Source organism: Alexandromys fortis, unplaced genomic scaffold (assembly GCF_014885135.2).
Source record: "Alexandromys fortis isolate MF-2015 unplaced genomic scaffold, M_Fortis_MF-2015_v1.1 scaffold_69, whole genome shotgun sequence".
Lineage (NCBI taxonomy): Eukaryota > Metazoa > Chordata > Mammalia > Rodentia > Cricetidae > Alexandromys > Alexandromys fortis.
Window position 1 is genome coordinate 9112192 of NW_026067951.1, and position 27159 is coordinate 9139350.

The window sequence follows — 27159 nt, forward strand, 5'->3', positions numbered from 1 at the left end:
TTTATTTATTTATTTATCTATTTATTTATTTATGGAACGGAGACAATGATATTGAAAGATAGAGATACCAATGACCAATGACTGTTGACTCTTATTATTTTGTTATGTTGTTGAGTGTGTGTTTGTGTGTGTGTGCATTTGCATGTTCATGTGTTTGCATATGTGTGCTTCTCTTCATTTGACTGGGACTCTTTATACCCTGTGTTTTTATGGCTGTAGTTAACCTCCTTAGGTTGGAGATTCTCTCTTAGCACCATCTGTAGATCTGCATTTGTGGATAAATATTGTTTAAATTTGGTTTTATCATGGAATATCTTATTTTCTCCATCAATGGTGATTTAGAGTTTTGCTAGGTATAGTAGTCTGGGCTGGCACCTATGGTATCTTGGAGTCTACAGCGCATCTGTTCAGGACTTTATGGGTTTTAGGGTCTCCATTGAGAAGCCAGGTGTAATTCTAATAGGTCTGCCTTTATATATTACTTGGTCATTTTCCCTTGCAATTTTTAATATTATTTCTTTGTTCTGTATGTTAGTGTTTTGATTACTATGTGGCAAGGGGACTTCCTTTCCTCGTCCAATCTATTTGGTGTTCTGTATACTTCTTGTACCTTTATAGACACCTCCTTCTTTAGGTTATATTTTTTTTTCTATGATTTTGTTGAAAACATTTCCTGGACCTTTAACTGGGTTTATTCCCCTTCCTCTATTCTTATTATTCTTAGATTTGGTCTTTCCTTAGTGTCCTGTTTTCCTGGATGTTCAATTTCTTTGACTAATACATCTATTTTTCCTATATTATTTTCAACACCTGAGATTTTTCTTTCCCATTTCTTGTATTCTGCTGTAGAAACTTACCTCTGTAGTTCTTGCTCAAATGCCCAATTTTTTTTTGTTTCCAGCATTTCCTCAGTTTGTTTTTTTTTCCCCGATTAAATCTCTATATTCAGGTCTTGAACAGTTTTATTCATTTCCCTGCACTATTTGTGTTTTTCTGGATTTATTTAAGGGATTTATTCATTTTCTCACACTTTGTATTTTTCTAAAAAGATTTATTTCATACATAAGGGCCTCTATCATTTTCATACAGGTTATTTTTAGATCATTTTTTTATGGGTTCAGCTATGTTGGAATATTCAGTGCCTGCTGTGGTAAGGTTGCTGGGCTCCAGGGCAGACATTGTCCTGGTCATTATTAAGTCTGTTTTTACACTCATGTCTAGACATCTGGGGAATTGAGGGTATCTGATTTTGTCTTTGTCTAGTTAGTGCTTCGTTTTTTGGCTTCTGCTCCCTACCTGGATTTTCTGAAAGTATGTTGACTGTGTTATCATTATCATCATCATCATCATCATCATCACCATCATCATCATCATCATCATCATCATCATCATCATCATCATCATCGTCATTTATGCCCCGGCAATGCTTAAGCCTGCACGGACAACCAGTTTATGGTGGTTTTCCAGTTGTTCCTATTCTGGGCAGTCCTAGATGCTTGTGTTATTATCATACCCAAGATTCCACAGGCTTCCTTTAAGCTGTCTATCCAACATATTTTTTGGCCTTCCTCTTCGCCTTATCCCATGCACTCCTACAAGCAGTGCTACTTTTGGGTATCTGCCATCATGCATTCTCATAACACGACCAAAGTATGTCAGGTGCTGCTGCTGTAGTTTACTTTCTTGTGTAGATGGAGATTTTTTTTAATGTCATTGCTGTGCAGCCTGTCTCTTTGTGTGACACCTAGAATCCTCCTGATACACGCCATCTCTAACACATTCAGCTGCTGTTCTGAGGCACGTTTCATTGCCCAGGTTTCAGAGTTGTAAAAAAGCCAGCTCAAGACAAGTGAACTGGAGCAAAGAAAAGCAAGAAGTAAGCTGAGGAGGTTGGAAGAGGAAGATCTTTGGGATCCACAGGATATGGGAACAGTTGGGTCAGGGAAGGTTACCACAGGTGTTCGCTGTAAAGCTGAGGACAATATTGGGGGATTGGTTCTTGGGGAACAGAGGGAGAAGGGGAGATCTGCAAGCAGCCTACCTGGTTTTCTGGGGTTGTGGGTTATCGGGGGGTGCCTGGTGGAGTTGGAGGCTGGGATGATGGGATGAGTTGGGTGAAGGAAGGTTAGGGGAGAAAATCTTTGTGATCTGTTGGGGATGGACCCAGGGAGGAAAGGTAGACTGTGTGGTTCTTCTGCTGTAGAGCAGGATATGAGATGGGGAGGGATTGGATCTAGCGGAGCAGAAGGAGAGGTGTGGGCCTACTGTCAGCCAACCTGCCCTGCTCCAGCATACCTCACACTATCCTTTTATGAAATTTGTGTCTTCTTTGGCAAGCACCTTTCCCTGCTGAGCCATCTCACTGCCTAGGTCTGTGATTCTAATTAAGTGATGAGGGTGAATGGTTTTTCAGCACATCTGTTCTAGTTGCCATGTGATAAGCAAAAGCCTCCTTATCTGCTGTTGATCAGATACCACTTAAAGCCTAGAAGTTTGAGCTTGGAATGTAGTTCTGTTTGTAGAGTGCTTATTCACCATGCATGAAGCCCCGAATTCAGTCTCCAGAACCACATAAACCTGGTGTGGTGCTGCTGTACGTCTGCACTCCTAGCACTTGGAAGGTAAAGGCAGAATGATCAGAAGTTCAAGGTTCTCCTCTGCTACAGAATGATTTTGAGGATAGCCTGGGCTGTACGAGATTCTGTATGAAAACCAACCAACCAACAAACCCATCTTCCTGAAACCCCACAAGACACGACATTGAGTTGTTATCCACTCACATAAGAACCCTGGCTAATATGAAATGCGTTGCTGTTGAGCTGAGTCACAGCAGATTCCTCTCTTCTGTCTTAGATGACAGGTCCTGGAGGGCAATCAGCACACAGCACTTTCCAGGTTTAGAAAGCCCCAGAGAGTAACAAGCTCAATGAAGCTCTGTTTCACCCACAGCCTTCCCTGTCAATTGGAGAAGCGACAAGGCAATTAGAGGTAGAAGATGTTCTGATTATTTTTACAGTCACTGACTGGGAAACCTTGGACAAAACACCTGGCTTTGGGTGCTTTGGCTTTCCTGTCTGTGAACCAGGCTGGTGGGAGTAAGGGTTCCTCAAATTCTTAAACAATCAAAATTTTGTAATGCTGCAATATGGAATCAAACCACAAGATGGGAGTATTAGCTAATACTTACTGAGAGGCAGTACAAATGCAAGCACTTCAGACGCCTTGGTCAGCAGGATGTTGTGTTGAAATCCAAAATTCAGTCTCTCTAACTAACATAAGGTGGTAGGAAAGAACAGACGCCATAGAGTTGTTCTTCAACTCCCACTGTACGTAAACACCCATACACTAAACTAGAAGAAAACATTGTAAGTCGGCCACCTCAATTAAATGTTTACCTTTATAAGAATGCTGTGGACACAGTGTGTTTTCACAGCAACAGAAACCTTAACTAACAAAAATTGGTACCATGAGCTGGGGTACTGTTGTGATAGGCTGAACCATGTATTTGTTTGGAGGAATTCTGACTTTGATACTTTGGGTTTTTGAAGTGTTGAGAATTCAGAAGTTCAGAGAGTTAGTTCTGGTTGTTTTATTGTTTAGCTTGTGTTGAGAAAGTTATTTCAACATCCTGGCCTTAGCAAATATAATAATCAATACCAACAAGGTAGCATTTACAGAATCTCAAGGTGATTGAAGTGCATAAAGGATACTGGACATAATTTTACTCTTTTTTTTTGCTCTCATAATGACTGTAATGACTTTATTATTACTGCATATAATCCTAATGAACTTCCTATAACATGGAATTTAATAGTATTTCATTTATGTTTTTCATCTGTAAACTCTGTGGTTTAGAATAGATGCCTTTCTCTAATTTCTTTTCAACACTTGGGATTTATAACATGGTCCATCTGGACTTCAATAACCCATTTGTCTTGTCCTGTGGGACAATAGAAGAAAATTATTTATGAGCTTTATCTCAGACTTCCTGTAATTTGATTATTTGTAATTGGCTAAGTCATTATCTTCAAAAATATCCAGACCTAATGCCCAGGACCTGTGATAGTGGCTTACAGAGTTTAAAGATGTGATTTTAAATAGGGGTCTAACATTGTGGCTTGTCTAGGTGTTTCCTGAGTGTAATCACAGGTATAAAGATGTTTCTTTCCCCAGCCCGGGTCTCAAATACAGGGTGTGTTTCTTTCTCTGACTCTTGGTTCAGAGTCAGGGTGGTCAGTGATTGGATGGTTTTCTGCTCCAGTTGTCCATTTTACCCTACAAAATCCTTCACCTGGTGGAGTGTTTCAGTCAATCATGTACTGCTGTGAAGGAACACTGCAGCTTGAGTCATGTATAACAAGCTGAATAGATGTCTCCTTTTCAGAGGCTGGAAAGGCCAAGAACAAGGTGTTAGCAGGGTTAGTGTCTAGTGAGGGCCTGGTCTCTCTTCTTTCAAGATTGTGCCTTGAACCTTGCATCCTTTAGAGATGGGTAACACTGTTTTTTACCTGGTGGAAGATCAGATGAGAGAGGTCAATGTTGTTGGCTTGTCATGTAGTAGCATGGATCTATACATGTGAGCAGAGCTCTCATGGTGTAAATTCTTCCTAAGAGTTCTGTTTCCTAATGCAGTTTCAGGGGAGATAGAGTTTCTAATACGTGGCATTTGGAGGACATATTGAAATCATAGCATAGAATATATTTCTAGATTATTTATTTTATAGTTATATAATACAAGATACAGTGAATATTGGTGTAGCAATACTTGATGTATGACATGTGTGATAATGGATCCTAATTGTCAAAGTTTTTATATCCAAAGTTTATTCAAGTTTATATTTATTTATACATAATATACATATATATTTATTTGGATATTTGATCTCATGTATCCTAGGCTAGCCTTGAACTTGCTCTGTGGCTGATAATGACCTTAAACTTCTGATCCTTCTACCTCTACCTTTCAAGTGCTGAGAGTATAGGTATATACTACTATATCCTATTTATATGGTGCTAGGGACAAAATCCAGGACTTCGTTTGTATGAGGCATGCTTTCTATACAATTGAGCTGCATCCAAGCCTTCAAGTGTGTTTAATTGGAATATTTTCCCATTCCCCTTGATTCAGAGTATTTTAAATTCTGCCTCATTCCTTCTGTACTCCTTGCTTTCCCCCTTGTAGACTAGCAGAAAAGAGTGAAGCAGCAAACACAGACCACTATCATTTGTGTGACTAAAGATAGTGGTAATAGCACAGCATCCTGAAGATTTCACATCTATGGATTGGAATCGAGGTTCTCCATCTGGAACTTCTTTCTTATTTTTCCTCTTTTTGTTTTTGGGAGAGGCATCTAGTCACTAAAAGGTTGTAACCTTTGGAAAGTTATTTGTTACCTTGATTGGACTGAGAATCACCTAGGGGTCTGGGATGAATTTTCTAGGAAATGTTAGATCCTAAGATCTCTGACACAACAAATGGATGATTTGTTTTGATAACTTTTATCATATGGTTCTACTAGTGAGAAGGGATGGATGATACTAGGTAAGGTGGGACCTTCCTGAAGAAGTGGTCCACTGGGTACATGACTTTTCATACATTTACAAAACTCTGGAAGATTATCTCTTTTTCTGCTCTCTTCATATGGGTTGGGGAAGTAAGAATGGAATGGGTTATTCAAAAAAGTTGGTCTTTCTGCGTCACAGAATCCCTATTTGCTTAGGGTGAATTGGGTTGGTGCTTTAGATTGTATCCCTGTGAAATTTTGACAATTCTCCCAGAATCTGAGGTTATAATTTCTTTGAGAATTGTAGAACTATCCATCTTTTCTGTGGTCAAAACTCTTTGAGAGTTTTTTTTGACTTCATCCAATGCATTTAGGTTTTCCAGAAAATAATATTATTTTTTCTCCAGAAATACTTAAAAATAATCCTGGCTTATAAAGATGCAGCCTGATAATGAAAGGCCAACATGCTCTTTCTTCCTTTGGTTGCTTTGGGAAAGTGGTTATTCCTTATCCTGTCACTCCATCTGGTAGTCCTTGGTAGAAAATCTGTAAGGATTTCCCTCTGTGCAGATTGGAAGAAGTGCTGAGAGTGGTAGATTGCTCTGAGTGTTTCACTCTGTACTCACGAAGTCTGGCAACTCTTGTTAACAGTTGTTTTCCAGTTCTGTCTTTCAAGGGAGACAGAAGAGGGCGTGAATGGAGCAAGATAAAGTAGGGGAACAGAGAAATACAGACTTTAGGTAGTGTGGTTTCTCAAAGAAAGACAATGAAGAAGATTCTGTGATAAAGAATTATTAGTTAGCTTTTCATTGCTATAAAAAACACTAGAGACAGCTAACTTTTTATTCATCTGATATTGCAAGGAACCACTTGTTTGTCCTGACTGCCCAGAATCTAAATAATCACACAGAAACTGTATTAATTAAATCACTGCTTGGCTCATTCGATCTAGCTTCTTCTTGGCTAACTCTTCATTCTTAGTTTAACCCATTTCTATTAATCTGTATATCACTACGAGGTTGTGGCCTACCAGCAAAGTTTCAAAATATGTATCTCCTGCAGCAGATCCATGGTGTTCCTCCTCTGACTCTACCCTTCTTCCTCCCAGCATACAGCCTAGCTTTCCCTGCCTACCAAAGTTTTGCCTTGCTATAGGTCCAAAGCAGTTTTTTATTCATTAATGGTAATCACAGCATACAGAGGGAAATCCCACATTACCTCCCCTTTTCTGTTTAAATATAAAGGAAGGTTTTAACTTTAACATAGTAAAATTACATATAACAAAACAGTTATCAAGCAAGAATTACACTTACAATATTTATTTTAACTTTTATCATAACTAAGGAAAACTATAAATATCGATCTATTCTTCAATTCCATCAAAGACTCCAGAAGGATATAATATTACCTAAGTAAACAGGAAGTGCAGTGTAAGCAACTTCCAAAACTCTAGAAATAACAGAGACATCTCGCTACCTAGACAGCTACCCAAAGTTCTTCTGTACTGTTGGGGCATCCATCTTCAGCCTACAGACCCATAGTATCCAATAGACTTTTCCATGAAGTAGGAAATTTCAGTCACTTTCTTCTGTATCCTGCAGAATGTCTCAAAGACTCTTTCATTAAGCAGGAAGCTCGAAGGATCATTTCACCTTTAGGCAAGTTCAGCAGCCATTTCTTTGTGGGTCCTGCATGTCCAGTGAAGCAGTCCAGGCAAGAGCAGTTTCTTGCTCAAATGGCTAACCAACTCCATAAGGAGCCTCTTCAATGCCCATCATCCTCTTAAAGTAGTTTGGTACTGCCACAAGCAGATGTGTCTCACCATCATGAAAAGTCTTACGTTCTTAAACATTTTAAATGCCATATTCTGAAGGTCTTTGAAAGATTTGAAGAATACTTATTTAACTGAAATATATCTCTATACGTTTAGAAAATCTAACCAACATGACTATAAGCTTAACTATGATGAGTATCTATTAACTTATATTTCTTAATTATTAATTTTTAAATGAGCTACACAAAAACAATTCCTTAATCAATATCAGAAATACATATACACATAACAAAATTGACCTTAAATTTGTATCAATAGAGCAAGATCCATACAAATGCAAAGTATCAATTTCTATAGCATATCCCCCTTTAAATGTAAAGAAACATTTACAAACAACATTTGGGAATATGGGCACAGTTCTGTCCAAACTTCTTCCTGCTATTTATTGGGTGAAGTATTTTCTTTGTGGGGGTGTTTACAGCAACCTTTCAGGGGGTCTTGTTCCATCAAACCATATTGGTCTGGAAGCAATCCACAGGTTCTCATTTTCTGTGAAAACAAAAGAAGAACTTTTTTTCTAAAGCAACATATCCTTAGACTCAAATTTTGGAATCAAGATACTTTTACATTGGGTTAACATAGCAGTACATACAATGAAATGGCTTTCTCTGTATTTAGCTCCGTCACAGTCAAAAAATTCAAAGAAAACACAATAACATACATAATTCAGACTCTCTGTGAATTTTCCGTTTTTACGTGGCTTATTTTTCTTTTAATCTATGACTGACTGTACTCTGACTCTTTAAAGACTTTACCGTTTTAGTAAAAAAGCATCAACTTTATTTATTACTCTTTATACTCTTTTTTCTCTCTTCCAAACCTATATACATTTATTCAACACTATGACTCATCTGGATTTGTCTTTATTGCATATTTGTAATTATTTTCTGTCTTGAAGTGCTTTGAAAATGTTAAGCAGTTTGGTTGCAGCTGCTCTGGATGCTGGCTCACCTCTCTCCACTTTTAAAATGATGGAGGCTCTGGAGCCACCAGGTAGAAGCCATGCTCAGCACTTTAACTCTGAGAATGAGTGTGCAGCACATAAACCCTTTTTATTTGAGTAATAGCTAAATATGGCCTGCAGCGCACTGTGTGGCCTGGAACTATCTTGGTGTGTGGCAGCGGGAATCTGCCATACTCTCCCACCTGTGTAAGCCTAGTAGACCTGATCCTGCTGCCTGCCCAGGCAGGGAGCACCAAGCCAGAGGCATGGTCTCAACTACTTTCCACCCAACCCCAAGTGGGTACACAACCCCCCCAGACCCACAAATGCCATTAAAATGCTCCATAGCCAGAGTTTGTGATGGCAGCATGGGCCAGGAAGCTGCATTTCAAAACCGTGTGCCCCCCCCCCATGGTGGAAACAGAAAATCCTCTTCCAAAGGAGCCATGCCTCTGCCACCTCTAGCGAACAGAGCCCATCCAAGAAAATGCCACCACCAAACCATGCTTAACTCTGTTTTTTTGTTCTTTTTATGTTTTCTCAGGTTTTACATGGATTTTGTTCGCCATGTTGGCATGCCAATTGTTGGATGAAACCACTTGTTATGAAGATTCAAAAGGATGGAGCCCACTTTGGTTTAATTCTGATATGGACTGCATGGCTAGGATGCATCATGGCAGATGACGGTGGTAGGAGTTGGACCTCAGGTATAAACATGTGATCACACTTGCGCAAGAAGGGATTGTGTACAACTTCAGATTGTATAAAACACAATCCTCATATACACTTGGTTATAGGTGACCTTCCCACTCTACTCTGTCTCCTTCACCTCCATCTACTTTGCATACTAATATAAAACAATAAAGAAATTAATCCAGCAAACTCAAGATCACAGAACATATGTATCAAAGGCTAACCAGGCAAGAAAGGACAATTTTAGACACACTCACCATGAATCATAAAGACAAGTATGACTGTCCTGATTAGCTTACTGATGGAGGTGGGTCTTGTATCTTATCTGTTGCTTTGATTGGTTAATAATAAAGAAACTGCCTCGGCCCTCATAGGACAGAAAATTAGGTAGGCGGAGTAGACAGAAGAGAATGCTGGGAAAAAGAAGCTTAGTGAAGGAGTCGCCATGATTCTCCCGCTCCAGACAGACGCAGGTTAAGATCCTCCCTGGTAAGCCAGCTCGTGGGCTGCACAAAATATTAGAAATGGGTTAGAACAATATGTAAGAGCTAGCCAATAAGAAGCTGGAACTAGCCGGGCCAGGCAGTATTTAATAGAATACAGTTTCCGTGTAATTATTTCGGGCATAAGCTAGCCATGCGGGCAGCCGGGTGCCGGGGACGCAGCCCTGCCGCTCCTATGGCAACAGCTTACTCTAAAATATTTTAGCTGACAAACAACAACAGCAAAACACAAACAAGAGAAGGATACTTTTAAAGTGTGTTAACATACGAGTTTGTCCCAAAAGGTGCCTGGCTTAGCAACAACAGAAAAAGTTATGTGTACTTACATTGTCACAGAACAAAAGAAATACATGGTCTAGCGCATGTAGTGGAACCTAACTGTATTTTCTAAGAGTTTTATCTAATTGATGTGAGAATGTTAATTTAGATACAGAGATCGCAAGGGTCCATTGAGAGGAACTACGAGAGCACTACATAATTTTGGTTCTTAATCCATAACATTGTCTTCATCATCATGGTGTCTTATTCAGCCCAAATGACAACTAGTGTGTGGATGTTTGACACAGATGCAGTTTTTTCATCTAGTCTCATACTTGAGGTTCATTCTCCAGACCTTTCCCTGTTAGCTGAGTGTGCAATGGGAGGGCCACAGTTATACCAAGAGAACATCTCCAGGAGAATTAGAGTTAACAGCCCACTGGCCATATCCAATATTTCTTTAGAATGCTTAGAGTGGCTTAGAAAATTTCTTTCAAGGCTGAAGCCCATGTTGCTCTTGAAGTAGAAAGGAAGTATGAGTCAGAGGAGGAAAAGGATTACCTTTCCCAGGAGTATGGCTTAATCCTCTCATCAGCTGAGAGTCAAGAGCTCCAACATGGCAACATTTGCTTAAGGCTTTAAATCTGTAATTTTCTAGGCTTCTCATGAGAAACATCCCTTAATAGTTAGAAGACGTGATCTAACTCCTTTTTTCATTCCCAATGGCTCTTACTTTTAGACTATAATACCATTCAATACACTTCCAGAATTACCCTAAAATCTCACTTATAAAGATGAAAGAAAGAAAAGACAGAAATTTTCTAGCAATCCTTTGAGATGCACCTCGAGAGTCACCAACATGGTAATATGGTTCCAAATCTTAAGTAAATGTGTTCTTTAAAAGTCCACACCTATGCTCTCCGTGTGCCTTATTCTTCCCCATAATTTCTATGTTTAATCACCTCTCACTTGACCTAAAACAGGATCATACTGATATTTTTTCCTTTAGTCTGGCCATGGGTCCAGTTTCCCCAAAGTCTACAACCATAAAAGATAAGCAGAATTCCACAGAAGACTGTTGTCAGAGAGAGTAGAGTTGCACGTTGTTATCTGCCATGGTTGGCAGTGCAATAATTGTTCTCAGAAAGATTAGCATGGTGGATAAAGACTGTTGCCATCTTTAAGGCCACCTGAAAGTGCTTGCTTGAGAAATTTTGGGCAATGGGAGACGACTCAGCTTTATTCTAGATATTGGGAAAGAAGGATTGGTGGCCATAAGCAGGGTAATCACCTAATTTGCATTAAACAACATGGTCTTATCATAAAGCTGGGACAGTAGCAGCACGGTCCTATGAAAAGAGCTAGAGCATATTTCTTAATTACCGTGTGGTTTGCAGGGGAAGAGCATTTGCAGGAAACTACATCAAGGGTCATCCTTGAGATAAATCAGGCATGGAGCCTAGACGCATTCTCCAAATAAGGGCAGGTAGAGAGTAGGAAGTCTTGCTGGGGAGTGCATCCTTCCTGTTGCCAAGCTTGGAAAAAGCTGCCTGGTTATGGTAGACTGTAACCTCTGATCAGCATGGCCTCCCAACATCTCCCCCTGTTTTATTTTATAAGGGAGAGGTGTCATCAGAAGCCTTGAGGAACCTGTCATCTATGATGGAAGGCTCAGGGTCTGGTAGTGAACCAAAACCTGAGTGGTGATAATGTTAGCAATGGTGGTGATCTGTCACCAGAGGAGCTGAATAAAGTAGGGGGTAAAATTAAACAGCATCAGAGCACTGATAAAGGGTAAGAGCCAGGAAAACAACAGGTATGGAGCCAGCTAAGTTGCTCCCTAGGCTGGAATTTTGAGAGCAAGTGTTTGTGGAGTTTTTGGTTGATATTGACTTAAGTTCCAACCACATTTGATTCATCTACATAGAAGCATCATTCTCCAATACCAAGCAAGTCCCCCCGTGTCAGCAGTTATGGGGTCCAGTGCTCTTCTGTTTTGGAGTACAACCCCAGAAAGAGAGCTCATCTGTCCCTGGAGTGGATGTCATTGTCTGACGAGTCTGTCTGATCATCCCCAGCCTGATGATGTATCTTAATCGATGGCAGTTGTTGTAGCCCCAGCAGAGCCAAGGGAGATGACAGACAAGTCCTGTTTCTACCAGTAAAGGAAGGAGTATCTCTGCTTCTTACTCCTCATGTAGATAGACCTGTGGTATAATCTCAACAGCGGTGCAAAACCCTGGCAGGGGTGTATCTATGAGGAAGTAAAGTTAAAAAATTAGCTTAAAAATTTAAACACTGACCAAGATGGAATTTGATCAGGACTACCATCTGCGTAGCTTTGAGATATGTGTTGTTGATGCTTTTATGGACAAAATCCATAGGTCACTGTACCTTTTTTTTTTTTTTTTTTTTTTTGGTGAGACTTCAATGAAAAGCCGTTTTACGCATTTAACTACTGCTGAGATCCTGTCCATACTAAGAATATGTGGAGCCACGGAGGATCGATTGTCCCACACTGCTAAGAAACGTAGACCCATCTCCCCAAATATCTATACCACAAAAATCTGCCCGATCTTCTGGGTTGGCAGGTGAACAAGTGCCGCCTCTGGGACCTGTCCCCTAACGACCACAGAGTGGCTTGGAACTACCTAGGTGCCTGGAAACCTGTCTGCTCCTTTACTCATTCTTCTCAGATCTGACCGTGTTTGTTGACCAGGATATTAATAGACTTGCCAGTTTTACAGATCTCCTGCCCAACCCCAGGGTTACAAGCACCTTGATAGCTTTAGAAAGTTTCCTGTTAAAAGTACAGACAGGGTTGCCTTATTCACAGACTTCATAGTACAGAATAAACTGGTTTCAGGCATAACTTCAGAGGTTCAAAGATTTTAGCACTGATGAATGCTGTTTTGATAAATTGATAGCACACTGACTATCAGTTTTTAGGAGTTTCTTCAATTTCTAGCCGTTTGCTATGACAGCAAGATATAAATCTGTTTCTGTTGTTTACAGACACCTGTTGGTTCCTGCACAGGTCCATCCCTCCTGCCAGACTTGTGCCAAGGCCAACCCCCAGGCGGTCCTCCACATAAGCCAGTCTGAGTGTGCCAGCCAGGCGAATACTGGCAGGTTAACTTCACCCACGTGCCCACTCATAAAAAGTGCTATCTCCTAACTTGTTGTCACTTCTACAAGATAGACAGAGATAGTTCCCACATCCAGAGAGGCAGTAGATACGATGGCTCCTGTACTCCTCTAACGTATCATCCCTCAATTTGGTATGCCATCCCCTTAAGTTCCCAAGACTTTACTGCTGGAACCACCTCTCCAGGCTCAAGCGGGCACTTACCCAGCAACTGAAACTTGGTTTTCCAAGATGTCCCAACGCGGGGCATATCTACTTTCATATCTCGCTCCTTCACCCTTGCCTTGTCTGCACTACCGAGACACTTGTCTTTTTCATATTTTCTAGCACTTATCACTCTTCCCATGGCTAGCCCCACTCACGGGGGCAACAACAACAGTCTATTTTTTTCTCCTAGGTACCTGCCTTCTCATCTCCCTCAAGGAATAGTTAGTTGCCTGAGGTCTCCAGAATGACAGCTTCTTCACTCACACCTTCTGCTGCTTTTGACCTGGACGCCCAACTTCCCCAACCCACTTCATCCCAAGTCAGCACGATGCAGTCCTGAGAACCTGGCACCATCGTTTCCCACCCTGCTTGCTATCCATTACCCACCTTTTTATAATAAAACAAAAGGGAAGAATGTTAGCATTCAGGCACGGGTACTGGCCTACCCTTGAGGACCTGGCAGGATATATGCATGTGCTTTTCAGTATTCAGGCAGTACCCTGGCAAGCCCAGGTCCTATGGCTGCTACACCTGTTCCCCACCTCGTTCCCACCTCTCCTCCAAAGAGGTCGACAGGCCTTTGTGTCCTTCCTTCCTCCCAAAAATCTCTCTATTTGATTCTATCACATGATGGCATTTGTCGTCTCTCTTGTGTACCTTACTGTTTTTAAAATTATAACACATTTGATCCCAACCCTGGCAGGGGTAACCTAACCAGATCTCTGAGTTTGAGGCTAGCCTGATCTAGAGTAGGGTCCAGGACAGCCAGAGCTACACAGAGAAACCCTGTCCTGAAAAACCAAAAGCAAAAAGAAAAAAGTGTATTTCTCCAGTGAGACTACCACGGAGGAATCTAAATTTTTATTTGCAAGTGGTTATCAATTAGAGATAGTTTCAGGGTTAGGAATGGATGTGTACTATTCATTTACACTGTATGAATATATGACATTGCGGTTGGTTTAATAAAAAGTCTGACTGGCCAATAGCTGGACAGGATAAGGGGCGGGGTCACACAAAGAATGCTGGGAATAAGGAAGGCAGAAACAGAAGTCATGAGCAGAGGCAGAGAGAAACAAGATGGGCACGCTGTACTGAGAAAAAAAAAACACCAAGCCATGTGTCAAAGTCGAAAAATATGGGTTAATTGAAAATGTAATAGTTAGTAATAAGCCTGGGCTATTGACTGAGCATTTATATTTAATTTTAAGCCCTTGTGTGGTTACTTGAGAGTGGATTGCAGGACAGAAATGTCTATCTACAGATAGGGGATTCTGTCTCCTTCTTTCAGCTCTAGGACCCCATCTGGCACAGAAACATATAGGCCCTGGAAATGCTGCCACAGTCTCTGTGAGTTCACATGTGCATAGGTTATGCTGTGTTTAAAAGGCCTTGTTTCTTTGGTGTCCTCAATGCCTATTCTTTCTGCCTCCTTTCCTGCAGGGTTCACAGAGGGAGGGATTTGATGGCCATATCCTGTGAAGGGCCGAGTGTTCTGAGGTTGCTCACTCTCTACATAATATCTGGCTGTGGGTCTTTGCATTTGTTCCCAACCATTGCAGGAGCAGGTTTCTCTATTAATGGCTGAGCAAGACACTGATCTATCAGCATGGCAGAATGTCATTAAGAGTCATTTAATCGCTGTGTACCCTCAGAAGAGCAGTAGTATTTGGTTTTACCCTAGACCCCTGTGCTAATCAGTCTCAGGTTCTTAGTTACCTAGGCAGCACTGGGTAGGGCCTGCATATTATGGAGTGGGCACTAAATCAAATCGGATATTGGTTAGTTACTACCACAGGTTTGCTTACTGTCACCATGTAACTTGTGTTATTTTGTAGGCAGTACTATTGTAAATTGGAGAGTTCATAGCTGTGTTGTTGCTGACATTTCTCTCTTGGTAGCCTACAGAGGACTGTTTGGTACCAGGAACACTAGCCCATAGAGCCTCTGTGACTTTTTTTTAAGTAGCAGCTCTGCTGTGTGCAGCTTGTAGCTGGTTTAGATTTCATTTGATGAGAACAGAAGTGGTTTAATTTTTTTCTCTTTACTTTTCCTAATTTTTTTTTCTTTTTGAGATAGGATTTCACTTAGTAGATTAGCATGGTCTAGAACCTCAAATTCCCAGTGATTCTCTTGCCTCAGCTTTTCGAGAAGTTGGATTGCAGAAATGAGCCACTATGCCCAGAACAAACCTTCCTCTTTTATTTATTCCTTGGTTTGTTCTTTGTCTTTCTCTATTCCTTTTTTCCACTCTCTTTCTCCCTCTCTCCATCCTTCCTCCCTTTTTTCTCTTTTCACTGCCTCCCCTTTTAGGATAGGGTCTCAGGTAATCAAGGATGGTTTCAAACTCACTACAAAGCTCACGATGGCCTTGAACACCTGATATTCATTATCTCTACTTCAGGAATGCTAAGATGATTGGCAGACGTCACACCAGTTTTATGCAATGCTGGCAGTCAACCATTGGCCTTTGTGTTGTCACTCTCCAACTGAGCTACACCCACCACTTAGTCTATTGATTTTCTACCTTTGTAAATGGTAGTTTTATGGGTTGGCAGGAGAGTTTATCTTTAAGTTTATCCAGCATCAAGAAGAAGGAAACTGAAGGCTCCATTAGGCAAAAGAAAACTGCAATTGAGTACCACCATCCACCTATAATAACTTTTAGCGTCATTAGGAGACTACCCTCCTCTTCCTCCAGTTCTCAATGGGAAGTTCAGCCATGCTTACTGACCTGAGCATGTGGACCACTCTTCCCTCTTCTTCACTGCTACAACATTGGTTTTGTTGCAGATCCTTGATTCAAAGGATTGTGCCCAGATTCATTACCAGACTGAGGTCTTGACTATTTGCTGTTTGAAACCCTAAAATTTGTGATTCTAGAGTTAGGATGAGGAATCTTATTTGTTCAAGGACTAGAATTTTGATAAGTTAGGGGATTGTGGCGGTTGGATTAATGAAGACCAATGATAATAGGTATTTGAACAAGTTTAATGACAAAACCAGACTCACGAAACCAAGGTTCCAGCGGAGTACCCAGTCCAGGCAGGAAGGGGCGCGCAGCGTCTGCACGCCCAATTTATCAGTAAACATACGCCCGAGGGCAGCCCGCCCCCAAGGGGAGGGCTTATCCCTACATCTCCCTCTTTTTGTCTAAATAAGACAGAACTAACCTAAATACAACTATAAACAATAATAATAAATAATAGATATAACAAACAATATTGAGAACAAAAGTTTTGCCAGACATTCTATCTCAAGGAGTCTAAATAATGTAGAGAGTAATTACAATTATATAATCTTCAACTCCGTCAAAGATCCGAGAAGGGAATAAATATTACTTAACAAATGAGAGATATCCAAAACGTGCCATAAATGACAGAGACAACAGACTACCTGGGCAATCACCCAGATTCTCGTTCACAAGGGCTTATCCCTACAGGGGATACCAATTTCAGATCTTGGGAATTAGGGGCACAAAGGGTTTGAACAGAGAACAAGGCAGAGTGAGACAATGGCAAGGACATGTAGACTGAGGCAACCAGAAGTGAATCTCCCTTCACTGCCTTCTCTCTTACCTCTGAGCAGATCATTATAATAAAGCTCAACCCACTATTTATTTATTTTATTTAACTATTTATTGTATTTTATTAAACTAACATATACTGGGGATACAGTCCAGGTCAGCAAAAACCAATATGGTAGAACATGCCTGTGACCCTAGTACTCTGGAAATGAAGCCGGGATCAGAAACTCAAGGTCATCTTTGTTTATATAATGAGTTTGAGACCAGCAGGAGCTATTGAGACCTTGTCTCAAAACAAAACAAAACAAAACAAAACGGCACTTTTTGGAAGTTTAATCCTACAGCAATTTTTTTGTCTTATGTTAGTGAATGCATAGAACTAACCATTACTGAAATGTTAAAAGATTCATCAGGTGTTTTAAGCTTTTAAAATGGAAAGAAAGATTATTGAGCCATTAATGTCTTTGCACATTGTGTGCAGCTTCTATGTGAATTTAGAATGGTGGGCTGAAAAGAGGAAGTCAGAGTACATAATCCTTATCACAGGGTTATGGGTTGCCTGATAGCAGCTGGGCTAATGATAAGTCCCTGGGGGAGGCACCCAGTTGCAGAACTATTTGACAACAAGGTTTCTTTATCAACAACAGCAAAAGTCTAGTTTGTTAAGTCTTATAATTTTGTTTTCATAAAATTATAATTTCTTGTGAGACTCTGTTCGGGAGTTCCGTGCTTTACCAGGAATTCAAGTCAGTTAAATTTTTCTAACTTTCAAATATTTATTAAACCTAGAATCACTTTCCAGCTTCAATGGGAACACACACACAAATTGATTGATTTGCTTTGCTCTTTTCCCCTGAAATAAGGTTTTTTGTTTTTTGACTAAACTTCATGGAAAATGTTGTTAATCGTTGCTCAAACAATCCCCCCTCCTCTTTTTCTCTTCACTCTTTCTCTCTTTCTCCCCAGCCCTTTCTTGTTCTCACTTCTTTCTTTCTTTCTGATTCTTGCCTGATTCTTGTGTATACACAATCTATAGGAATGTATATGTCTAGGGAGGCTAAAAGAGGGCTCGGGGCATTCTCCTCATTCTGACCTTTGAGGCCGGGTCTCAACCTGGACTTGGGGCTCACATTTTCGCTGCTAAGGTGGAAGACAGTGAGCTCTAGCAATTCTGTCTCTACTAAAGCACAATTAATAAAAGCTCAGCATGAGAAATTGGGTTCAACCTGAGGACCAGAAAAGGAAAGTAGCCAGCCATTGGCTCTTATCTCAACCTCAGTCCAAAACGACTATCCTGCCCCCAGGAATCTCAGAATGAGACTGGATTCGAGAACAATGGGGTTGTTTTACTCTGAGATCTTCAGACAAGCTTTATTTATTCAAATACAATTGAAATGCCACAATATTCCACAATACTCTGCCCTTGTAGAGTTTGAATCACAGGTGTGCACAGGACACACGACTAGTTATATGGGTGCTAGAATCTAAACTCTGGTCCTCATGATTGTGCAACAGTGCTCTTAAATAATGAGATATTTCCAATCTGTCTTTCTTTTTCTTCTTTTTTTCCTCTCTTTTTTCTTCCTTTTTTTTCTTTTTATTTTGTTATTTTGACACAAGATAGACCAAGGTATCTTCAAGCTTGGGGTGATGGTCCTCCAACTCTTCACTGATGACGTGATAGGTTTGTGCTACCATACCTGGTAAAGTTCTTTTTGCTTGGACTATGAATCTGATTTTTCTAAATATCCCCCATAATAAGGAGGCATTGGAACCAACCAAAATTTAAACCCAGGGAGCATTACTGGTGCAGCACTTGTTTATGAGTTTGGTTTCTATCTGATTACCACAATTTTCTCACTGCTTTCTAGTTAGCATATTTAGAGCCTCCTGTTAGTTTGAGCATGCCATCTTTGCTTCATAGACAACATAGGACGTTAAAAATCCTCCTCATCATTGTAGGAAACCATCCTCTTTCTGAAGATTCTCAAGAATGAAAGGATAAGATAGATTAAATAGAAAACACATTGCTATAATGGTTATGGCATTGTTACACCTACAATTCCAGCCCTCAGACCTCTGAGGCAGGAGGATCATGAATTCAGGAACAGACTGCTACTGTGTCAAGACTCTGTATACAACCAAACAAAATGGGAATAAAGCACCTGTACAAATACTCCTGGTGCTTGAGAGATGGCTTAGCAGGTTAGAGACCTCATCTCTCATCATAGGTGCCACTTGGGGTGTCATCTGTTGCAGCCATACAGTGGGGCCACATCTGATGGCGACATCTGTCGGGGTCCAGTCTCGACGAAATTCTCACGTTCCAGGGTAGGAGTGTGAGGATTAGAATTATTAAGCAAAAGGAACAGAGATGTCAGAGATATAAAAGACAGAAACACAGAACAGCTCTGGGAGGGAAATTCAGTGAATACCAAATTGCCTATTTTTATTTTCCACATGCTTATATACTCCACTCCAAAAGGCAAGGGGGGGGGGCACAACAGACTTCATTAACATGATACAAGGACTAGTCCAAGGGATACAGGTAGCCACTCCCTGGAAACTGCCAATCTCCTTGAAAGAGCAGGTATAGATTTGAATTCTGTGACCTTTGGTCAAGGTGGAGTAGATCCACTACTATACTCAAAATACTAATTTACCACACCTGTTTTCAGCAACTTTGAGAGCGCAAGAATAAGCTCAAACTCTCTGACCTTTAGTCAAGGTGAAATGGACTCATATCTGTGGGTCCTGGCAGCTTCTCTTACAGAGGATCCCACGGCAATTCCCAGTACCCTTATGTTACATATGTAACTCCAGCCCAATGTGTCTGATACCCTCTTCTGGGCTTCTCAAGTACCAGGCATGCATGTGGTACACAGAACACCCATACATAAAGAATGAAAAGAATTCTAATACAAAACAATCAAAACTTCCTTTCAGCAACAACTCCGGCATCTGTGATCAGCAGGACGTCCTATTCAATAGCTTCTGGGGACCTGTTCAGAGGTCAGTTCTAGGGTCCAGACACCCAGGAATGACATGAACCTTCTTGGAGACACAGAGGAAGTAAACATGTTTTTTTCTGTGCATCTTAAATTTGCTGTGGGCCTGGAAATTTGTCAGAAATTTGTCATACAGATTCTGGAGATAAATGAAGAGCAAGAAATTCCTTAACTTGTGTTTGAGTGAGAAAACAAATCCAGCCTCTTGGGCTGGGACCACCCCAGAGGCAGCAGCCTACAACTAGAAGTAGGACAATTATAGAAAGGAGGACAAAATGGATAGACTTAGAATGTGAAAGTAATTTGTAAGATTAAGTACTTGTGGATTCTTGATTTCTGGGAGGGTCTTCCTGGCACTTATGAGTCCTGATAGGATTTGAATGAAGGTTTTAACACATTCAGGAATGTGTATGGGATTTTGTTCTTTTCTTACCTCTAGCTTGTTAACTGATTATCCCGCTTTGATTCCCACTACCCATTGTTAATCTCTCCCATCCTTTAGGATCATAGTTCACTTATATCAGTATTATTACCCAAGCAAAGGCAAACCCCTGCTGAGGGATACCCAGAAGACTACTGCAATGCATCAGTGAAAGATGATTCATAGCACACAGCAAAGGATGTAGATTTATCAACCCTTGTCTCATTGGGGATAACAACAGATAAAGGGGTCTAGTGACCAACCCCAAATGTGGATTCTGGGTACTGATGTGAGGTTTAGGTTTAAACAGAGAAAGTGCTGTGGCAGTTGGAGAGAAGTAGATGTATTAGCAGTCTTAATCAAAGTGTGGTTGGTTAAATATTAATTCTGCTTCAGCAAGGCCTTTGAAGGACTTATCATTATCACCACTTGTTGAAAACCATTCCTTATAGTTATCCCTATAATCCTGTGATCTACAGTGAGACTTTTTCCACAGATCAGTGCCCTTATTTGGAGGACGCTAATCCAGTGAGGCTTGCCATTACTTGGTGTGGAGTTTAGCCCTTTGTCATAAAGGTGTTTACAGGTCAGACCTGTGACTCCTGGAAATCAACATGACTACAGGTTTTGGACAGTGACCAGAGACTTTCATATGGTTTGGGGAGACTGAAGAGGAAACTTTTAAGAACTGACAGTACAGGCCTCTTTCACTGTTATCATTGTCACCATGGAAACAGGCTGCAGGTTTGTAGGTCCTTGATCTTATTACGAGGTTCCAAGGGGCAAATCTGAAAATGGTTTTATCGGGGTTAGATTAAACAACAGGGTAAGTGGACTGGAGAACTCAGCACTTGTTAGGAGAAGGGAGAAGGAAAGAGGAGGAGCAGGTGGATAACAAGCTACACCGTTAATAGAGCAAATATGTAAAAGACATGCCTGATAGGAAAAGGTTGACATATTGAGCAGAGAACTGGATACACAGGGTTTTGCTACACGAAAGGAAAGTTGTTTCTCTTAGCCTGTTTTCTTTTAATACTATTTTAACTACTTTACATTCTTCAACATGTATATATTTTATATTGAGAATATTTTCTCAAACTCCCTCTCTCCTTTTTTTCATTCCTTTCTCCCCCATAAGTCTTCTTTGACTCCCTGAATGTTTTACTTTTCTTTTCATGCCACAGAAATATATACATACACATGTAATGATTTAATATAGATATGTAAAATCTAGGAGTCATAAGTGAAAAAAAACTTATACTATTTGTCTCTGAGATTATTAACTGTGGATTTGCAATATTATGAAACTCTTTCTTACAATCTAAGAGACTCAACTTTTGCTGGACCTCATTTGGTTAATTTGTTATTAACTATAGTTATAAGGTCACTTAAGAATTATGATTGTTGCTCCTGTGTACTTACCCTGTTTTTTTTTTTTTTCTGTGCCTTTAATAGAATAATGTGAGAACCAACCTTACTTATCAGGTATTTATCATATAATCAACTTTAATTTTACAATCTAAACTAATGTTTAGCTGTAATCTTAAATTTAGTACTTTCTCATGCCCCTTTCACAGACCAATTAATATGTGTTCTGAAAATTATTTGCTGAAAACAGCAAAACTAGAGGTTGAAAGCAATCTTCCAAATTAAATATCAAGCATAAATGTTGAACACAGCACATAGATTTTGTTTGGTAACCAATGATGTTTGAGCACTGCTTGTTATCTGGATCACTTGTGGGCAGCTGGAGTCAGCGACTTCATTCTTTTTAAAACTGCATTAGGGCTGGAGAGATGTCTCAGCCGTTGAAGGCTAGGCCCACAACCAAAAGTATAAAACTTCACTAAAAATTTCAGATAGTGTCTTTCCTTCCTTCCCCATGTGATGAACAGGCACAGACAGACAGACAGGCACAGGCAAAGATAACATGACAGGGACAGAGTCACAAGATGGCCTTCAGACAGGCACAGAGTTAGACTCAGACACCAGATGGACAGGGGGTGGAAAGGCACAGGGAATGCAAAGCAGAGAGTCCCAGTTTGGGCCTGCTCTTGGTTAAATGACACCAAGGAGGAGTGATTTGCTTCCATTCCTTTATAAGGAACTAATGTACTCTTGGTGACTCATAGTCTTTTATTGTGCTCAAGTCAATAACATTATCAAAATTTAATCTTCCTAGTATCCAACAGTTTCTTAGCACCTGAGTAAAGTGACCTGTGTAAATAAAGTCCCGACTACTGCTGACTCACTCTGACTTTGTGAAAGTGTTTAGCATGCCTCTCTATAGCTCTCTTTCCCGCTTAGAGTAGCTTAGCTGTCTTATTCAGCATCGGCATTATCATTCGATAGGCTGCTGGGCTGCTGGGCTTGTTATGGTGGCTAAAATGCTTCCCTGGACCACAAGCTTTCCTTCACAGGAATGTCATGCCTGGCCACAGAAGCTCTCAGAAGCTCAAGGAACGGAAGAAACTCACGTTTCTCTAAAGAAACATCCAGACCTATGTCATGACTCAAGGGAAAGCTGTAACTCTTAGTCTGGTTTTTAAAATCTTTGTTTTAGCTAAGTTTTTGTATGTGTATTTATTGTATGTTTAGAATAAACATGTAGAAACATATACACACAGCATTATATATCTGCATTAAAAAAATCTAAGAACCACAGTGACAGAAAACACATAATACTTATTTTTCTGAGACTCTTAGCCCAATATTTTGAGTTTTAATATCTATTAAGTATGGTTTAAATTCATATAATGAATTAAAATGAGCTAAAACAAGAGCATTTTATACAGTAATAAGCACCACAAGGAAGCAGTGACAAGAAGGGGCACCCAAAATGAAGTTAAAAATGGGGAGATACTTATCAACATTCAATGATTTTTCAACTTTCCTGAAGCTATATGACTAAGTAAAATTCCTAATGTTGCTGATGGCCCCTAACTCAGCATTTTCCAGGGACTGACTGTGGCAGAAGCCACTGTTCACCTGATCTTTTTCTATAAGGCTATGTATGACACAGGGCAGTGCTTCAGCATGGTATGTTTCTCCTGGTTATTGGTGCGACTTCACTGGGATTCACTCCTTTCTACCCTCTAGCCATTTATCAGGAATTTCTCACAGGAAACAGAGTGTCTCTGGTTCTTTGGTTCGTCTGGTTAATTTTTTTTAATCTCCAAGTTGAAAAGAGAAAAATAGAAGCTATCTAGGCATCAATTCTACATCCATTTTATGTGATGGCTTCTTGTTCACATAGAATGAACATTATAAATCACCATAAGAAAGGATGCAAATACCATTCTATCAATTGTCAGAATGGGCCTAACTTGACAACTCAGTTTTTCTCTGTGCCTGGGATGAGTCTTTTCTTCCTTGGCCACTACTTGTCTATGGTCTGTGTTATATTAGTGCCAAGGCTTTTCATAGATTGTTAACCTTATTTCTGTTGAGGTTAACAGATGAACCAAAGAAAAGACAAAGTATATACTCATTAAGTTTATATCTGGTAAGATGTTGGGAGAATACACAATAAAAGGATTAATAAAATAGGCAAAATTTTGATTCTGCCAAGAGGTAGGAATAGACTATTATTTAACAAGATAAATTATAGTGCTAGTGGAATACCAGTTGTAGTATTTCAACAGGAGGAAGTGTGACATATCTGTGAAAGTGGACAAAATGCTACTTAGGGTTTTCTGATTCTAACTGACTCTCTGAATTAATTTAGAGTGTAACTGACCAACACGCTTATTGAGCCGCATTGATAGATATTAGAACAATGTAAGGTGTCACAGGAAAGCACGATGGATCTTATCTAATGAGGCTGTAAGAGTCAAGAAGAATCCAAGACTCAAGCACATATGCTGAGCTTAATAAGCAGAATTCATAAGGTTGGTGGTGACTGAGTTGAAGGGGAACAGGCTATTCTGGAACTAGACAAGTATTTAAACAAAGGCAACATTACAGAGATTGATGTGTGACATTAATCTAGTTTTTCTTGAATAGAAATTATTAAAGAAGCAAAATAGAGAGAATGTGAATTTTGAATAAAAATCTTAACACAAGGAAAAAGATACTTAGATAACTAAATTAAAGGTGAATATTCCCAAGGAATTTTGTTGTCTGGGTGCTTAGGCTCAGATAAAATGCTCTGTTTGATAAATCTTATAAAGTATTTTTATAAGATTTATAAAACAGATAGAGGGTGAGGAAATTAATAAGCCTTTTAGCAGAATTCATGTTTAGGAACGAACACCTTGATGATAGTTTTACAAAATCTTATGAGTAAGTCTGGTGTAATTATCAGGGGCAGATTGTCACGGCTTGCTTTGCTGTTTATGAGCTGAAAAGCCAATGTCTTTTAATAGATAAACTTTCTGGGTGTGTTTCCTGTAAAAAAAGTCATAGAGGAATTATAAGAAATCAATTGGACTCAATGGACTCCAGCTTTCTTTTAGAGCCTTTGCAATCTTGGCCCCGCCCATCTTGACAGAAATAAATAGTTCTGGAGCCTTGCCTTTTACTCAGCTCAGGTTAGTAAGGAAGAAAAGACCAGGCTCAGACTTGTTAGGTTGTGGACATCATGGATCTCAAACATAGTCATTCAGTGAAGCTGAATGATGGAAACTTGATGCCAGTGCTTGGATTTGGCACGTTTGCTTCGGATAGCGTAAGTGGGCCTCTCGGGAAATAAAGCATTAGCTATTAAGTATTCTGGAAGTGTGTTCAGAAGGCAGGAGACCTGCAGCTGGTGGATGATTCACCCGGGCTTCCCTTTCACTGTCTACGTTTACTTCTGTTCGTGCTTGGGGATGTGTATTGGTACTTGGTGAGATGCGGAGATGTTAGGTCTGGAGATGTGGAGGTTAAGGATTTCGTAGGCGGATTATCTATCATTATTGTTATTAACATTGTTTCCGGACAAATCCCAATGCTTGCTATATATTTACTTACATATATGAGTATAATGAATCCTTGATGGAAGTAATCTTACTAATTTTTAAATTCTTATCACCTAAAGCTCAGGCTTCTCCTGCATTCTACTCTTGGTTAGAAATTCCTATGGGCAATGCATACAGGAGAAAATGGCCAGCAGTGGGAACATTGGACTACAGTTTTTCTTTGAGTTTTTTGGAAGAAGTTGTATTTGTTAGAGAATTTCAACTATTTGAACAGGTTTATAAAATTTCATACAGGTATGCAATGTATTTTGTTCACATGCACCACTCATTCCAAACCTCCAACTCCTCTCAGACTCTCACTTCTCTTTCCCCACTTCATTTCTTCTTCTTTTCTCTTTTCAATAACCAAATAAGTAAATTAATACTGCACTTGAATATGAGGCCATTCACTAGAACATGGCCAGTCTACTTGTAGGCACATGCCTGAAGTAAACGGGTTTTCAGCTTCCCAGAAGCCATCAACTGTCAGAAGCAGGTTAGCTGGAGGGTGAGTCCTTGTCAACCCACCCTCTGTCCGTGCTGCAGTGTAGACTGGATTGATAACAGCTGCTGTCGACTCATGAAAGCAAGCAGTCCCATCCCATCCAGAAGACACTGTTTTACAGCAGTTTCCAGTTTCATGATCTCTGGTTCTTACACTCTTTCTTCCTCCGCTTCCATGATGTTCCCTGAGCCTCTTGAAGAAAGGGTGAGATATAGAAGTCCCAATTATGGGTGAACTCTCCATGAACACCTGTTTTCTGGACACAAATAGTTGTGGGTCCTGGTATTAGTTATTGTTTATGGCAAAAGGAAACTTCGTTGATGAAGACCGAGAGATGCACTAATCAATCTATGGGCATAAATATAAACATTTAGAATGCAAGTCAAACTTTTTAAAAATGTCTCTGAGAATCCACAATCATTCCATTCATAAGTTAGTACTGAAGACTTGCAAGATATAAAGTAGCAATGGGGATGGGATCACACTTCTTACCAAACACATTATGTAGCCATTCAACAGATTATTGTAGTGAACTGAAAGTGTCTAACTCTAGTTACAGGTAATGGAGGCTTTGGGGTGACTGTGTGGCTTTCACAACAAAATGGAAATATTTGAAGCAAAGATAAAAAGCTGTTAAGATGATGATAGTATTATTTTTAAAACTAAATCTCATGCATCCCAGGCTGCTGTTGAATTCACTTTTAGATAAGAATGACCTTGAGCTTCTGATCTTGCTTCTCCATCTCCCAAGTGCTAGGATTGTAGGCGTGGGCTACTTCATCCACTTCTCATACTTTCTTTCACACTTCTTCTGGAAACTTCATGAGAGAAGGGAAACCAGTCCTTTTGTTCATGGGGAAAATACCTAGTATTCTAGAGCCTAACATAGTGTTGGGCTAGAAGGCAGCACTCAGTAAATGCTAAAAGCAAGAACCTGAAAAATAAAGGGAATAAAAGAATCTTGAGCAAAGAACCTATTTGAGTAGAAATCGAGAATTATGGGTAATAGGAACCACTTTTTAGGTGTTACCACACACATACCTATGTGTTTGTACACCTGTCCTATCTACTGAGTACCTTAGAATTTTTCTCCCAGTCTGCAGCAGCTTTCCTGCTAGCTAGTTCCTTCCAATTGATTTTTATTGAATGAAACATGCATTTATATGCTTCATATGATCCCACATCACTAATTTCATTTTGTTGAGATTTAGTTTTATTTCTTAGTCTTTGTTTCCAGATAGATTGCAAAACTGTTATCAATGTTTGCATCATTAAACAAAATCAACCATGGTGCTGGCAGCAACTCAGGAAAATGCTATGGAGAAATAAATCGCTTTTTCCTGAGTTGGTCACATCTCTGACTTTTCCTATTGTTGTTTGATAGGTTCCCAAGAGTAAGGCTACTGAGGCCACCAAAATAGCCATTGATGTAGGTTTCCGTCACATAGATGCTGCATACTTCTACCAAAATGAGGAAGAAGTTGGACAGGCTCTCAGAGACAAGATTGCTGATGGAACTGTGAAGAGGGAGGATTTATTCTACACCACCAAGGTGAGCACCTGTGGCCAGAATGGCTGGAAGCCACTGCCAGCTCAGATATGTTCCTGGGGAAAGTGACACCACACCCTTGGTCTCAGATTGAATCATGGCTTTATTGCAAAGACACATTAT

General features: G+C 40.0%; 1 protein-coding gene across 3 annotated transcripts in view; it reads left to right on the forward strand.

Moving 5' to 3' along the window:
- Positions 1–27159, forward strand: part of LOC126506800 (aldo-keto reductase family 1 member C15-like) — a 100502-nt gene that overhangs the window by 60060 nt on the left and 13283 nt on the right. For 2 of the 3 annotated variants that reach the window (XM_050150631.1, XM_050150632.1), the window contains exons 2-3: positions 8826–8988; positions 26872–27039. In XM_050150631.1, the coding sequence (XP_050006588.1) occupies positions 8962–8988; positions 26872–27039 (195 nt within the window). In that variant the 5' untranslated portion in view covers positions 8826–8961. Of the gene's footprint in view, positions 1–8825; positions 8989–24579; positions 24712–26871; positions 27040–27159 lie in introns of those variants that run through there. The other variant, XM_050150630.1, reaches the window with a different exon arrangement.